Source organism: Lynx canadensis, chromosome A3 (assembly GCF_007474595.2).
Source record: "Lynx canadensis isolate LIC74 chromosome A3, mLynCan4.pri.v2, whole genome shotgun sequence".
Taxonomy (NCBI): Eukaryota; Metazoa; Chordata; class Mammalia; order Carnivora; family Felidae; genus Lynx; species Lynx canadensis.
Genome location: NC_044305.1, coordinates 42,531,516 through 42,548,205, shown reverse-complemented (window position 1 = coordinate 42,548,205; position 16,690 = coordinate 42,531,516). Strand labels below are relative to the sequence as shown.

Sequence of the window (16,690 nt, the reverse complement as noted above, 5' to 3'; positions counted from 1 at the left end):
ACTGCCACCTTCGGGTATTACAGGGCGGCAGCTGCTCCCTGGGTTCTGGCTCCAGCCCTACCCCCTGCTCAAACCACGTGGTAAGAGGCCCAGTGTCCACTGGTTAAGAGGAGGTAAAACAAAGGCAGGGTGTGGGGCCCCGGGGGCTCTGAAAATGCCACGTCGGAGACTACCTGCCACTCAGGCTTTAAGGGCCCATCATCAGTCTTCCGCTCCACACGCCCCAGCAAATGTGCCATGCAGCGCTGAGGCCAGGCAGAAGGGAACCCAAGTTCGCCAAGCAGCCTGATAGGGTTTGCCTCTGCCTGGCCTCCTCGCCAGGGCTGTTCCTGGGCAAGCTTCCATCACCAGGCTGGGGAAGGAAGAAAGAGCCATTCAGGAAGATAACAGAGACAGCCACCCTTGGTAGATGCTAGAACAGGAGGCTGATAGGCACCTGGTGTTTGTCAACATGGCACAGGTGCCCTGAAAGCCTGGCTCATCGGCCCGGCCATTCCTAGCTCTGCGTCCTGCAAATGGAGTACCGGTGCGGCACAGGACAACCGGCTCTTGCAGTCGCTTGCTCAGTTCAATGTGGAGGCAGGAGTCACCCGGGCTCGGTTAGAGCACTGGCTGGCCCGCCAGCCTGCTGACAAAAAGCCATGCTCTCCCCTAGGTCAGGCTTCGCAGAGGCCACAGCTGGGGCTCAGCACTGCCACTGCCATCAGAGACCCCCGACAGTGCAAGTGGGAGAGTTCTGAGAACATCTAGTCTACACCCCGCCCTTCAGAGGCTCCAGGAATTGACCTGAAGCTCCGGGGTCACACAGCCCATAAACAGCCATCTCCAGACCTGGGAGCCCCATCATGCCAGCAGCGACTCTTGTGACTAAGTTCCTCTGGTCATCTCAGCATGATATTTAGTAAAATGTATACACACCAGGATGCCTGGCCTGTAGGCAGCAAAAACACAAGGTTTCAGAAACCACCAGACACCCTCCATAAATGTCTTCTAAGCTTCCTTCAGGTTTGGGTCTAACAGGATTCAAAGCCCAAAAGAACTCTCGCCCTTTCCTGCCCCAGTTCCAGTCTCATCCCTGGCACTGAACAAGATTAACCTCAGAATTCCAGATGTCAGAAACAAGGAATTCCCGTGGGATACAATGGGAATAGCTTAGGGACAGAAAACAAGAAATCCAAATTGTAGTCCCAGGGCTGCCCAGTAGAAGTTGTGTGACTTTCCTTCCTGGGCTGCCTACCAAGGGCACTGGCTAGGGGCTGGGGAAGTCTCAAGGGCAGACCTGGCCGGCCAGATGCAGCTCAAGTTACACAAGCCTTCCTTCCACCAAAACTCTGGCTCCTAGAACTGCACCCTCTTGCAGCCACAATGCAATTATGGGTGACCCTTGAACAACTCGGGGGTTAGGGGCAAGATACCCCTACCTGCATAGTGAAGAATCTGTGTATTACTTTTTTGTTGTCTTTTTTAAGTAGGCTCCACACCCAGCAAAGAGCCTAACATGGGGCTTGAACTCACGACTCTGAGATCAAGACCTGAGCTGAGATCAAGAGTCAGGATTTAACCGACTGAGCTACCCAGGCACCCGTGTATTACATTTTTTGACTCCTCCAAAAACGCTACTAATAGCCTCCTAGTGACGTGAAGCCTTACCAATAACAGATTAATACATTTTGCAAGGTATGTGTATTATACACTGTATTCTTACAATAAAGCTGATGTTAAAATCATAAGGAAAATCCACAAATAAATGGACCCACACAGTGCAAACTTGTATTGTTCAAGGGTCAACCATAATGACCCTTCTTCTAGCTGCAGCTCAGCTGGAACTTGGTCTGGAGAGTGCTGCCGTGTTTCAGAAATGCCCAGATCACGGGAAAGTGATGTGTCCCTGGGCATATCCAATCTGTTAGTCCCAAGAGCAACAAACCAGTCAAGAAACAGAAGCTGCCCTTCCTGTGTGTGTGGACAAGCCAGCCCTCTGGGCAGTTCTGCAAAAAGGAAACCACTCGACTGAGCCTAATTCTATTATCTGAGTCGCTGTGCTGTTTTCTCAGGGATTAATATTCCCTGAAAGAACGAACTTCACAGTCAAGCTCTGAATTTGTTAGCAATGGCTTTATTTGCTTCTTTCCCGGGGCAAGAGAGTATCACTTTAGTCAGCTTTCCACAAAGCTGTAATGTGTTTACACTTGTAAAAATGTAAATGTGTTTGCTGAGAGCAGAGTATACCTGCCAGTTTTACTCCTCACCAGTGTTGGCTGAGGTCTCAAACTCTAATTCTGCATCAGAATTACCTGGAGTCCTTGTTAGCAGGATTCTTGGGCCCCAACCTCAGGAATCCAGTAAGAATCTCTCAAAAGTTCCCCTAGGTAGAGATAACAAGTAACTATTAGCATCTTCCCAATTTCTGGTGTTAAGAGTGGAGTGTTGGAAGACGTTTACGTTCTCTTACATCCCTGCACCAATTTGAAATCCTTCCATTCCCACAGCCATGCATCCCTCTCCCATACCCCCAACACACACGCAAATGCACACACACCAGCAGGAAAAGGTGGTTACACAGGTAGCGCCACATGTCACAAGCTAAAACCACAGAAAAAAGCTTCCTTCTTTTAAAACGCTTTGACCAAATACCTGGCTGTATCTACATGGCTGATTCTGGAGTAGGGCAGCCGTGGCCTGTGATGCTTCTTGGCCAGGCTGTTAATATACACGGTCTCTGAAAGCACTGCTTTGCAGTAGAGAAAATAAGAAACTCCGGAAGAAAGAATGACAAGCAGTCCATCAGTAACAGTAAGCCAGTAGCCGGCACTGTCTTCTAGACCTTTTTTTTTTTTTTTTTTTTTTTTTTTTTTGAGAGCGAGTGTGGAGGAGGGGGCAGAGGGTGAGAGACAGACAGACACACGGACAGACAGAGGGAGGGAGGGAGGGAGGGAGAGCAGGCTCTACACCCAGCCTGGAACCAAACATGTAGCTTGATCTCATGACCCTGGGATCATGACCTGAGCTGAAATCAAGAGTCAGATGTTCTTCAACTGACTGAACCACCCAGGTGCCCCTAGACAACTCTGAAAGAAGTATTTTGATTTAAGTGTAACTTTTTTGTCTCCCAAACAAATCAGGAGATACAAGCCTGCTGTTTGAATACACATTTAGAGTAGGAAAGGATTCCCAACTTTTACACCAACTTCCTCGTTCAATAAGAGGAGGAAAGAACTGTGATCTTAACTCTAATGGTCTGAAATACCCAAACCTCCACGCCTTACCCCACTTATGGAAGGCAAAGTCCTCCATCCCCAATTCACCGTGAATAATTACACGAGAGGGAGTTAAAAATGCTTCCTTTATTACATAAAGCCAATACTGCTACTTCTAAGTCCAACCGTGTGCATCTCTACACCGTTCAAAGTGTCGTTATGCCTGTGATGTTAAGGACAATCACTTGCAAGTGTCATCAGGTAGTGGCTTCCGTGGGTGTCATCCATTACACCTGCTCCCCATTTCCCATACAATCCACAAACTGCTCTAGGAAATTTGGAAGTTCTCCCAGGCCCCAGCATAAACATGTACCTAATGTTCTTCCACACTTTACTGTACCAGAAGCAACAAAATTTTGAAGGAGACACAATTAAAGAGGTCACAAGTGTCCCAGCTTGTCAATACACCATTTTATCATTTTCATTAACAAAGTATATTACAATGGAGCCCTAATTTGTGTTATAATGAAGTCGTTGCAAGGTATTGCACATTCTCCTGAGGACACACCATGATTTGATTTCCAAGATGCAAGGTCACTCTCAGAGCAGTCTCCCGAACTAGCGAATGGAGAGCTTACTGCAGGTGCAGAGAGCTGCTTCCTGTATTCCAACCGCGTGCTCAAAATAGTGCTTTGCAAAATCAGCGCCGGTTAGAAGTGTGCACAATTCTGAGGCAGTCTCCATCACACAGTTGCTAGAATTAGAAGGCTGCCTTAGTCTTACTGTAGTTAGTATATTAGTGCTGTTACATATGGTGAGGAGATTTATTTTCTAGTATGCAGTTTAGCTCCAGAGAGAATAAATTTGGGCCAAAATTATAACCAGATTATGACCAATTCTCTAAGCAAAGAAACAAAGTAACTGCTGAGGTTACAAAGATGCAGTGATTCTCTTCATACGGCCTTGTACTGTTTTGTGAACTGCATTATTAAAAATCATGAGTTTAACAAAAATCTTTACAAGCCAACCCATCAAAAACAGGCATCTGGCCAATAAGAATTTAATTTCACACCAATAAAACTTCAGATTTTAGATTTATTTAGGGCCATCTGCACATGTTTATAGAATATTTAATTTACTCTAACAGATGACAAGACAGCTCCCCCTCAGTGAGACCCTGGCCTAAACATTTATATAGCAAGAGGATAACATTAAACATGGAAGCTTTCAATTTGTGGCACTGAATGATGGTCTACACAGGGCATCCTTCAAAAGCTACAATTAAGGATCCACCTAGCTTTTCAGCAATACAAGCCCGATTGAGGTCTTCTGGCCCATTTGCTTGACATTCGTGTTTTATGCCTAGGAAGGAAAAACAACAATTCTATTTAAGAATTATAGCAGTAATTTAACCTATTTCTCTAAGACAGCAACTGTTTTAAAAGACCAGCGCTAACATGGATAGACAAACTGTGGTATATCCAAACAACAGAATACTACACAGTGAGGAGAATCAATAATCCGTAGCTACATGCGACAAAATGAAAGACTAACAGAACGCTGACTAAAAGAAGCCAAACTTTATAAAAACATACATTCTAGATGATTCTATTTGTATAACAGAAAATCAGCCAAAGCTATTTTATGCTGCTAGAAGTCAGGGTGCTGGCTCCACGTGGAGGAAGGAGTAAAAGAAAGTGGTGTGACTGGAAGGGATATGAGGGAGACTTTTGGGGTGCTGGTTGTTAAATCAAGAAACCACCATTTTGTTCAGTTTGTGAAAACTGAGTTCTACAATCATTTATGATGCATACTTTTCTATAGCTACGTTGAACTTCCATAAAAAGTTAAAAAGCAGGGGCGCCTGGGTGGCGCAGTCGGTTAAGCGTCCGACTTCAGCCAGGTCACAATCTCGCGGTCCGTGAGTTCGAGCCCCGCGTCGGGCTCTGGGCTGATGGCTCAGAGCCTGGAGCCTGTTTCCGATTCTGTGTCTCCCTCTCTCTCTGCCCCTCCCCCGTTCATGCTCTCTCTCTCTCTCTGTCCCAAAAATAAAATAAACGTTGAAAAAAAAAAATTTTTTTTTAAAAAGTTAAAAAGCAGGTCTAGTAATTTTCTTGGTTTTTAAAATGTAAGTAAAAATATGAATTCAGTGTTTTGATTGCACAGTTGATTTTAGGTTAACTACACTGAAGAATAAGAGTATTTACACAACCAGCATCTCCTTTGCTCTAGAAGTTAGCTCTCCAGTGGTATTATACTATACATTTAAGAACTCAATCACAATGAAAACTATGTAAAATGTGTTACTGATTGCTTTCTCAGAAAAATTACATCACCACGCTGTAGAATCAGCTCACTTAGGGAATCACATACAGTAGCTTCTCTGTAAACAGCTACTGTTTTTCAAACAGCTGCATTGTTTCTGATTGTTCATAATTTTAAGACCATTTCTTAAGCTGCAGAAAGTACAGCAGGTCAGCCTTTGGACCACTTAGACTGACTAGAGAAAGCCAGTAATGGTTTCTCTAGGGAAAAAAAAAGCAACAAGGTGACCATCTTTAACATCACCAGGCCAAGTCTATATAGCAATTCCATTTCCTTTACTGAAAGGCAACACAGAATAAGGACGGTAAGGAACCCATTGTCAATCTTTTTCAGTTGCATTGTGGAACGTTAAGGAGTCCCGCTAAAACATCAGTTAACCAACCAGTGAACACACTTCGGGCGGTGGGGGGGCGGGGAGAGCAACATCAACCCAAATGCCTGTGGAATCTGACATCTGACAGGCCTGAACTATGCAGCAGCAGGCTTCAAGAAAAGAAGTGAGTTTTCCTAAGCAAAACAAGCTAGAGCAAACCTGTTCCACTACAAGAATATAGAAGCCAGCCATGGTAAAACCAAACAAAAACCACACTGGGCCAAGCCCTATGACCTTGGCTCACACAGCTGTTCGGAGCTAGCCACGGCAAGGAAGGTGGTGGGACACCTCTTAAACTGAGCCTACACAATCCAGACCAAGCCTCCCATTCTGCTATGGAGAGAATCAAGGTCGAAGGAGGTTAAGCGGTTTGGGCCAGGGTCACACAGCAGTTAGATTACAAGCTTAGCCCTCATTGCAGGCCTTTGGGCATTTGCCCCATGCTCCTCCCATCATACCAACATTTCCTCCTGGCTGGAGGCAGTAAGTACGGTCAGGACATCTCATCAGGAACCCACTCACCCAGTGGCAAGTCAGAGATAACTGGCCAGTTCAAGAAGGGCACTTTCCTTTGGACACAGATGAGACAATTAGCTAAAATCATACCATTCCAAAGTAAAGCTAGAGACAGAGTATCCTTTCCCATTTATGAATGTCTCTTTTATGCAACTTTATTATGTCAACATATTCAAAGGCTATAAATTCACTACTTAGTATGACCAACACAAACCAATTAATCTCCACATGCCGTGTGAGAGACTCAGCAGCATCCCAAACTAGTTTAAAACCAGCCTAAACAAGTCCTATTCGGGCAATGTCCAGAGAATAAGGTGTTTGGGGTTTTTTTGTGTGTGCCCCCTACCCCTACTCCTACCCCTCCCTGAGAATAAGGTTTTCAAGACAAGCTGTTCAGACCAGGAGTGACCAGCATAAGGCAGAAGACACGCTGAAAGCCGGGTTCAGTCTTCCAGGTTTTTCCTCAAACCAGGCAGCACGTGCCTTCTTTGTCACCACGACTCTCCAAAGGAAATAAGGTGCTTCTTAGAAAAGATGCAGCCCCCAATTCCAGGCTCACCACACCTCTAAATATTTGCAAGTAAATCTAATCCATACCTTGAAACTTCTTTTTGATTGCATCCTTGGAGCTTGCATAGATCATTTTACTTTTCAGAGGAGCTAGTTCTGGTGCCCTGGATAAAAAGATGCCAAAAATGGAAAAAACGTTTAGAGAAAGTACAATTTACACTGTGTTAAGCATTTGCATCAGTGATAGGGGACAGTCCTCAGAATCTCCCAGGAGAGTTTTACTAACTCCCCAATTTTCCTATTTCCCACCTCCTTAGAGATGTCATGATGGACACGCATACACACAATGGCTCAGGTTGACTAAGGTGGAAACAAACTAGAACCACTGATTTAAAATCAGATTAGCGGTCCGTAATAAAAAATCCCCACACTGGTCAATTGACTATATCACCCCATTTGTTTTCTTTAAATTTTTTTCCCCATTTTTATCAATAAGTTCAGGCAAATTACAACCATCTTTATACAAGGTTTTTAACTCCTTCTGGTTAGAAAAAAAGTTTCAAAACACAGAAAAGTACAGAGAATAATCTGTAAATCAAGTATTTGCCACCCTGAATTAAGAAATGCTAGCAACTTAAGCATTTTTGCTTCAGATTATTTGTAATATATTCTTTTTTAGAAAACAAAGTAAAAGTCCCCTTCTTACCCCTCACCAATCCCTTCATTTACGTCTATTCCAACGGCAAATTCTGACCACACAAGTATGTGCTTTCCATCTTAGTCTCAAATAGTAAAAGAAATCACAAGGATTTTTTTTTAAGCATAAGCAATTCAGCATTAATATGCCTTAATTGTCAATATTACTATTATCTTGTATTTACAAAAATGTTAGTGTCTCCCTCCTCTTGAATGAATACTGGAAAGCATGCTTCACCACTTTCTTCACCAGCAATATTGAAAAATAATAGAAATATTATCAGAAATATTAATAGAAAAATAATAGAAATATTACCAATGGACAGAAAACTCTCATCCTATCCAAACCCCTTGTCCATGAACGGATCATTTCGCACAATACCATCAAGCCCCACTGCCTCCACTCCCCACTATCTACATACACTCCTAGATGGAGTACAGTTAAATACTTTTAAACACCCAATGCTTGCATTCAGCTGCCATGTTTCTAGACAGTCTTCCACAGCCATTAGCGACAAAGGCTGGTGTGGACCTCACCTAATCCACTCCTCCCACAGCGGGCAGTCTCCATCCTTGGGAACCAGAAAACGCAGTCTGTGTGTCTCTCAGGTGCTTATTCCTCCCAACCTGAAGTTCCAAGGAGGGAGGCAGGGCCATAACCACCACCTCAGGTCTGGAAATTGCTTGAGCTGCAAAGTTACCTGGGTTCTTTCTTCACACAAAATAGGTCAGGGACAGGAAAAGGCATTAGCTGTTCTGATTCTACTCTAACCAAACACATATGTAGTTAGTTAATTTTGAGAGCGTGCATGCACACATGGGGTAAGGGCAGAGAGAGAGAGGGAGAGAGAGAAAATCCCAAGAAGGTGGGATCCTGGAAATCAAGAGTCTCATACTTAACCGAGCCCCACAGGTGCCCTCTGACCAGATTTTTAAAACACCTTAAGAGCCATTTCCTGGGCCCTAAACAGAGCCTGCTGTGGGAAACTCCTATACAATTTTACAATTTCTTAAAGGAGCAATGCAAAACAAAACACTGCATTAACACTGAATTTCCCTTTCTTCTTTCCAAATATTCTCCAAATGTCCTTTAATAAGGACGTATTGTATTCACAGTGGGGGAAAAAAGTATAAACACCAGGGGAAAAAACAGCGCAAAGGAAGGAAACAGGCACCAACTTAAAAGCCTAATCCTTTAGCTGCCATCTCTACCACTCAGCTATAAATCTTAGAAGGGCAGAGGCTTTACCTGTTTTCCTCACAGCTGTTTTCGCAGGCCCTAACACAAACGCTGGAATGTAGCAGAAATAAAAGTTCAAATCAGGAATGCGTTCACCTGAGGTCCCATTAGCTACGATCCTTACGTATGTATGTCCGTGGCTGTCAGGCTTGTGGAACAAAAAGCTGCCCCCAAACAAGCACCCTGACCCCATATTTGTATCCACACAGCATCTTGGTTTAACCAAGTTCGATAAAGGCTTGCTGCAATGTAACTGAGGAGTGATCTAGAGTTACATTCCTTTTAAACCAGAATTCTTTTGACTACCTAGCTCCATATCCCAAGCCATTGGTGGCACACAGTTAAAAGCTAAGCCCCTCCTCGCTTTGCCCTGCCTCAAGCAAAAGTATCAAGGACCCTCGCTCCCCCAGAATCAAAGGCTGTCACCATTCCCCCTTCCATCGGAAGCTAGAGAATATTCTGTGTAAGAGTTCCTTATCAAGGACAGTAGCATAATACAACTAAGTAAGACATACATGTGTGACTGTCAACTCAAGCTTAATCTCAAACTTACTTGAAAAGACGAGAATAACTAATTTAAATAGCCTTTCAAGAAAAAGGCCACATCACCTTTATAACATTTTTTCACCATTTAGAACAATGTCCAGTAGAGCTTTCTGCAATGATGGAACTGTCCTGTCTGTGCTACCCAGTAAAGTGTCCACTAGTCATATGTGGCTACTGAGCATTTGAAATGTGGCAATTGGACTAAAAAACTGAATTTTAAAATGTATTTAATTTTAATTATTTTAAATTTAAATAGCCACAGTGGCTAGTGGCTACCCTGAGCTAATTACAGTTGTAATACCAGTACCGACTTCAAAAGTAACAAAGCACAGGGGGACAAGGATGGGTGATTTAAAAAGTGAGGAGTTGGTTCCTGCAAGACATGTTGCAGAAGGATTTTGGTGCGCTAAACTTTCTCCTCAGGATTCCAGGAAGAATTTTTTGAGAAACTGTAACTTATAAGAAGTGAGTCCAGGGGCGCCTGGGTGGCTCAGTGGGTTGTGTTCAATTTCAGCTTGGGTCATGATCTCACAGTTCATGAGTTTGAGCCCTACATCAGGCTCTCTGGTGTCAGTGCAGAGCCTGCTTTGGATCCTCTGTGTCCTCTCTCAAAATAAACAAATATTTAAAAATTTAAAAAAAAAAGTGAGTTCAGAGAATGCATAACATCTAGCTCCTGTCCCATCTCCTACCAAAAAATTCAATTAATAAAAGTCATAGTCTTTCAAATACACAGAGAGTAAAATTTAGTTTTCATCCCACAAACATCAATCCAGCTAAGACATTATGAAGCCCTAAAAATAAAAACTAAATGACAACGACTGCAAATAGCTTGACTGAAAATCATTTTGGCCCTAGGAACTGGTTCTCCAAGTGCCAACAATAAGAGATCAACACTGAGTTTTACAGAGCCTCGATATTTCTGATGCTTACCACAAAAAAAACATCAACTCCTCTTTTCTGGATTCCTTGGTTTCAAAGCTTGCATCATACAAAGCATAGCGACAATCTTTTTCAGGAAGCATTCCCACAAAATGCTTGAAAGGATCGGTTATGGTTACACCAACATCTCCAACCAAGATCTCTTTCCCTTCTTCTACAATGATGCACTTTTTGTCTGCACTGAGACAAAAAATGACAGCCTTCTTTCTTTTCTTGATTTCCTTCTGGTGTGGAGCACTTCCGAACTTCATGTCATAAAAATGCGACATACTTCATCTGCAACTTGCACTCCTGAGGCCTATAAGGGGGGGAAAAATCAGAAAGGAAGCTTACAACTTTTATTGTGCCAAACATAAAACACTATGTAACTTTTTGTTTAGAATGTCCATGCACTTCAAATTTTTAAGAACTCATCATCCAACAGAAAAAACAAATCTAAGCTGTAATCACTAATTTCAGGCATTGAACTTTTAAAAAGATTACATACATAAATATTCATCACTATTATATGGGAGTAAGAGAAGACTGAGCGACAGCAACCCCTCCTACCCATAAAACCTAGAAAAAGATGCTTCCTTGAGGTGGATTCTTTTCTTTTTGAAAGTGGTTGTTCGAGCCCTGCCGGGGACTAGTCATCTCCCAGTTTGGGTTAATGATACCCAAAATTATTTTCATAATGCACAACAGAGGGACAGAATGGCTGGGTTGGGAAAATCCCATCCCCCCAGCATATCTTTCTCTAATAAAAGAGGAGTTAAAAGGTCTTTGTTCTACTCACATTTCAAAATCATGTGATTAATATTCAGTAACATATTAGTCATATGCCTTTAAGATTTCACTCACAAAATCCCCAAGTTTAAGTTTTATTTATTTATTTACTTGAGAAAGAGAGAGGCCAAATGAGCACACACGCAGGGGAGGGGCAGAGGGAGAGGGAGAGAGAATCCCAAGAAGGCTCTGCACTGTCAGCACAGAGCCCAACTCAGGGCTCAATCCCACCAACCGTGATATCATGACCTGAGCTGAAATCAAGACCCTAACTGAATGAGCCACCCAGGCACCCCTAAAATCTTCAAATTTTAAATTAAGATCAGGGTAACTAAAACTGAGACTAGACCTTAATTGTTTTGACCATGGAAATGATAATTATGTGACAAGATAGTGGTATTAATGTAATCATCACACTGTAATACATAACTCTATCAAATCAATACCTTGTATATCTTAAGCTTACACAATGATATAGGTCTTTTATATTGCACATTTAAAAAAAGGGTAAGAAAATGTTTACTGCTATAGAAAGAAGACAGTTTAAGATCATACCTGACCAGAAAACATAAGCCTTTTACCAATGTTATACTTGCTATCCTGAAATGAGGAAGCAGTTACACATAATCTTCAGAGCAAAAAATCTAAAGCCAGTTTTTAATCTTTTCATCTTTAAGAAGTGTTCTATTTACACTAACTTCACTAGAGCCATAATTTTTAATGCTTCATTAACTACTGTGGTTTGCAGTAGTTACCTTTTCTAAAGCAAGATTTATGACCTTAACAGAATTTAAATACTAAACAATGCAAAATTAATGTCAAGTAATGTGATTAATAAAACTGCATATAAGATGAAAGGACAGCCCACATACGGGGAGAAAATATTTGCAAATCATATATATATCCAGTAAGGAATTTGTATCCAGAATATTATAAAAGTCCCTTATAACTCAAAAATTAAAAACACAACCCAAATTAAATAGAGTTAAGGGATCTGAATAGACCTTTGCCAGAAAGATATAAAAAGGGTCAGCAAGCACTTGGAAGGAGCGCTCACCACCATTAGCCATTAGGGAAAATATATCAAAACTACAAGGAACTACTGCTTCACACCCACTAGGACTAACAAAAAGATGGCAGTAACAAAGCTGGTGAGGCTGTCGAAACACTAGAACCCTTCTACATTGCTGACAGAACCGCAAAAACAGTGCAGCTGCTTCAGGAAACCGTTTGGCAGTTTCTCAAAAAGTTAAACACAGAGTTAATACCTATCAAGCCACTCCTAGGTATATGCACAAGAGAAATGAAAACGTATGTCCATATAAAAACTTGACAACGGGCACTTGGGTGGCTCAGTCAGTTAAGCGTCTGACTCTCGGTTTCAGCTCAGGTCATAATTTCATGGTCCCTGAGATATAGCTGGGGCGTGGAACCTGCTTAAGATTCTCTCTCCCATCTCTCCTCTGCCCCTACCCCACTTGGGCGCACACACTCTCTCTCATACAACAATTTAAAAAAATAAAATAAAACTTAAAAACTTTTACATGAAGTTCAGATCAGCATGATTCATAACAGCTAAAAGGTAGAAGACCCAATGTTACCAACTGATGAATGGACAAACAAAACGTGTGGTAGTATCCATACAGTGGAGTATTATCCAGCCATAAAAAAAATAAGGCGGCGTTACATGCTATACCATGGATAAACCTCACAAACGTTATGCTAGTGAAAGAAGCCAGATATAGAAGGCCATATATTGCATGATTCTATTTCTATGAAATGTCCAAAATAGACAAATCCACAGACAGGAAGCAGATCAGTGGTTTCCAGGGGCTTAAGGGGGAAAAGGAATGGGGACTGACCACTAACAGGCATGGGGTTTCGTTGTGACGTGATGTGATGAAATGCTCCAGGATTTGACAGTGGTGATGGATGCACAACTCTGAATATACTGAAAATAACTGAATTATACTTTATGATATGTGAATTATATCTTAGTAATAAAGCTATTACTTTAAAAATGCACATAGGAATTCTGGGGATTAAAATATACTAAGATTCTAGCATGTACTTAATATTGAGGTAACTGGGCCATATAGTCATCTCATTTATTAAAAGAGCTCTAACACACTTCAATCCTATCCAATCCATATCTGATCATAATCTACTTCAATCCTATCTAATCTAATCCATTTTGTTTATAAACTTTTCACTCTAAATTAATGAAGTAGTAGAGAAAATTAAGACTACAAAACTACCTCAAAAGCGATACAATTTTATCACTTTCCTGCTTTTAAAAAGCAATTTTCTTACACTTTCTTTTACTGCTTTAAGAGTAGTATTGTTCTGATCTTCAACAGTTCATCTCTGTTAAACAAGAATCTTTATTTTGCTTTTTTGAACAGAGGTGAATGAAATGTCCCAAGTAACAAAGATTAATGAACACTAGAAAGAGCCCCCACTTCCTCTAACTCCCTAGTCCATATGCTGATCCATAAATCACAATTGACCAACCCATATTTAAAAGCATGAAGGAAACATTGGAAGTCTTATATACAACGAATCATTTGAATGTACCTGTCAATATGTAAGTGAATTACCTCAAACAACACTTTAAATTCTGACTTAGAAATAAATCCTATTAATCACATACCAGTAATTGAAAACAAAGTCAATATGTATTCTGCAATTATAATGCAACTAATCTCAGCCAAATCTAGCTGTAATTTAGAGGAACCTTAAAAGCTTCAGTAAGGAGAAGTTTTGAGCTTTTCTCTATCAGAAAGGAGGTTTATGAAGTTTCTGATGAAAGGAATACTACAGACACTTGTGCTTGAGGAAATTAACATTGAAGACTGTGAAAGAAAAACTGGCAAACACAATGAAAACAGGAAGACCACTTCTGAAGCAATTACAAATATCCAGAGTATGTTAATTTTAAAGACATCTAGGTGGAGATGACCAGTTAGCAGCTGGCAACGTGAGCATGTATCTGATAGGTATTTTGGACTATAATCAATATCTTAGAGGCACTACCATTAAGTTGCAAAAGAGTAGCAAGTCAAGGGGACTAAGAAGAAATGATCAGGAAACCAGAAAGAAAAAGTTAGAAGGGAGAAAACAGCATCCTAGAAGCCACGAGAGAGTGGGCAGGAGGGGTCAACAATACCAAAAACTCTGAAGCTTGGGAATGACTGAAACAGACCACCAAGTTTGGCAATTGAGTTTCTATGCATTTCAGGAGATTGGAGGAATGGGCAGAAGTCCAGGGTAATGGGCTGAAGATTTACTGGGGTAAACTGAGGAGTTAAAGACAGAAAGCACAAGATGGTTAATGGCAAAGGGAAAATAGTGTGCTAACTTTACAGAAATTGTCTTAGGACTGGGGAAATCTGACCATACTAAAAGTTTAAGAGTTTGAAGGAACAAGAGGAGGAAAACCAAAACACCAAAGGCGGGGGCGGGGTGTGTGTGTGTGTGTGTGTGTGTGTGTATATATATACATGTATATATATACATACACAGGGTGTGTATACACACACACACACACACACACACATATATATATATGGAGGGGGGAGAGAGAGAGAGAAAGAGTACTTAAAATCATCAGACACTTATAAATCACAAAAATTCTATGAGATGACAGATCATCAGTCTTAGAAAAGAATATACAAATATCCCTTGATTTTCCAAAGTTCAAGTTATAACACTTTACTTTTATGAAAGACCTGCCATTAGTATGTTTTTGCAGACCAAAAGAAATCTAAAGATTTTCACTTTTACAAAAAAAAAAAAAAAAAAAAAAAGGCAAATAGCAAAACTAGTGTTCAGCATTTGTAGGAAGCAGTGCATACCCCCGAGCAGTGAGTGGCCCTGTCCAGCTCCTTTGCCCAGATCTACACTCAGCATTTCCTCATCAAGACACCATAGCTTTAAACAGTGTCTGTGGGCATGTGTGCTTTATCTTGATTTATTTCGTTCATTTGTTATCAAGGTGTGTCCTAAGGTATCAGAAGAGCCTAAGAAAAAAGGTCATGTTTTTGGGTCTGCAAATGCTCAAAAAGTTTCTCCATATAAATTATTTTTTTGTTGTTATTTTTTAATATTTGACAGGAGAAGAGAGAGAGACCAGAGCACACACAGGGGAGAGGCAGAGAGAAGAGCGAGACACAGAACCCGAAGCAGGCTCTGAGCTGTCAGCACAGAGGCCCTACGCCGGGCTCGAACCCCACCACTGTGGAGATTCACGACCTTGAGTCAAAGTCGGATGCTTAACCAACTGAGCCACCCAGGCACCCCAAGTTTTTCCATATAAATTAATGGTAATTGCTACACCATTCTGGCTTATGAAAGGTTTCAAAGGATCACTCTACTTTGGATAGTGGGGGAACCTACACATTGTTCCCTCTAAAATGGTAAAAGGGGAGGGTAACTGTTTCGAGAAGGAAGATACACTGCTAAAAACTGTACTTGAAAGGCTCTATTTTCTCTGTGAAGTATAAGCTAGAAGAAGTAGAGCAGGGGTTTGAGGGCATATTAGGTAAAGATTTAGAACAGCTGTTACAAGGAGTTCCCAAGGGGATCACCTGAGGACAAGCAAAGAGGCTCTGAGGACATCTAAAGGTCAGCTGAGGTCAGAGAGAGTGACAGTAGAGCAATCTGGCAGTACTGAGATGCTGATGGCAGTTAGGTGGGAAGGAAGGACTCTGCATTCTCCCTAGGAGATTTTATCATGCGTAAGGTTTCAATCATCTAATCCAAATGACTTACACATTGTTCAGATTTCTGCCTGACCTGGAAGCCTTTACACCCAATTTCCTATCTAAAATCTCCAGCTGCGTGACTCAAAAGAGATCGGATGCTCAGCATACCCAAAGTCCTCTTCTACCCAGTTTTCCTTTCTCAGTACATACCACCATCCGGGTTACATAGGCTCCAAACCTAAGAGATATCCTCAACACTTCTTTCTCCCTCACCACATTCAGCCCTTTGGTTTTTTGTATCTTTTCCAAGACCTTCGGCTCTCTCCATCTCTGTTGCCACTCTCCCAGCCCAAGCCACCACTGCCTGTTATCTGACTGCTACAATAACCTCCCAAGTGGTTACAGGGGAGAGATCAAGATTATGTATACACCACACTGCTGCCTCCTCATGAGCACACAGGAAGACTACATTCCCCAGCCTCCCTTGCAAGTTCAGCGGGCAGCCATGGAGTTCTGCTTAGCAAAAGCTGTACACAGTACTACAAATGACTTCTAGCCGTGGCTCTTTAACAGTGATCTTCAAGCTCTGTCTTCCCCTGACAAGAGGACCTTGGTGGACACACTTCAAGACAGAAGAAGGCTGCCCGACTCCCCTGAACTCCACAAGATAGAGAGTAGTATTTTCTGTATCAAGTCACTGAGACTTTGGGTTTAATACGTTATTGCAGTTGTTCAAATACAACAGACTGCCCATGCCCACTGCTGATCCCCTCCACCTCCAATTCATCTTCTACACTGCAGCCAGAGATCTGAAACACAAATCTTATCTCCATGCTTAAACATTTCAATGGCTTTGCATTGATCTGAGGGT

At 41.8% G+C, this 16,690-nt stretch overlaps 1 protein-coding gene across 2 annotated transcripts in view; it reads right to left on the bottom strand.

Moving 5' to 3' along the window:
• Nucleotides 1-3,325: 3,325 nt before the first annotated feature.
• The window catches only part of DSTN (destrin, actin depolymerizing factor), a 36,056-nt gene continuing 22,691 nt past the window's right edge, over nucleotides 3,326-16,690 (bottom strand). For both annotated transcript variants that reach the window (XR_004343384.1, XM_030310137.1), the window contains 3 exons: nucleotides 10,337-10,643; nucleotides 7,009-7,085; nucleotides 3,326-4,559 (listed from right to left, as the gene is read on the bottom strand). Coding sequence is in view for 1 of the 2 variants with exons in the window: in XM_030310137.1 (XP_030165997.1) it covers nucleotides 4,450-4,559; nucleotides 7,009-7,085; nucleotides 10,337-10,614 (465 nt within the window). In the remaining variant the exon portion in view is untranslated. The remainder of the gene's footprint in view (nucleotides 4,560-7,008; nucleotides 7,086-10,336; nucleotides 10,644-16,690) is intronic.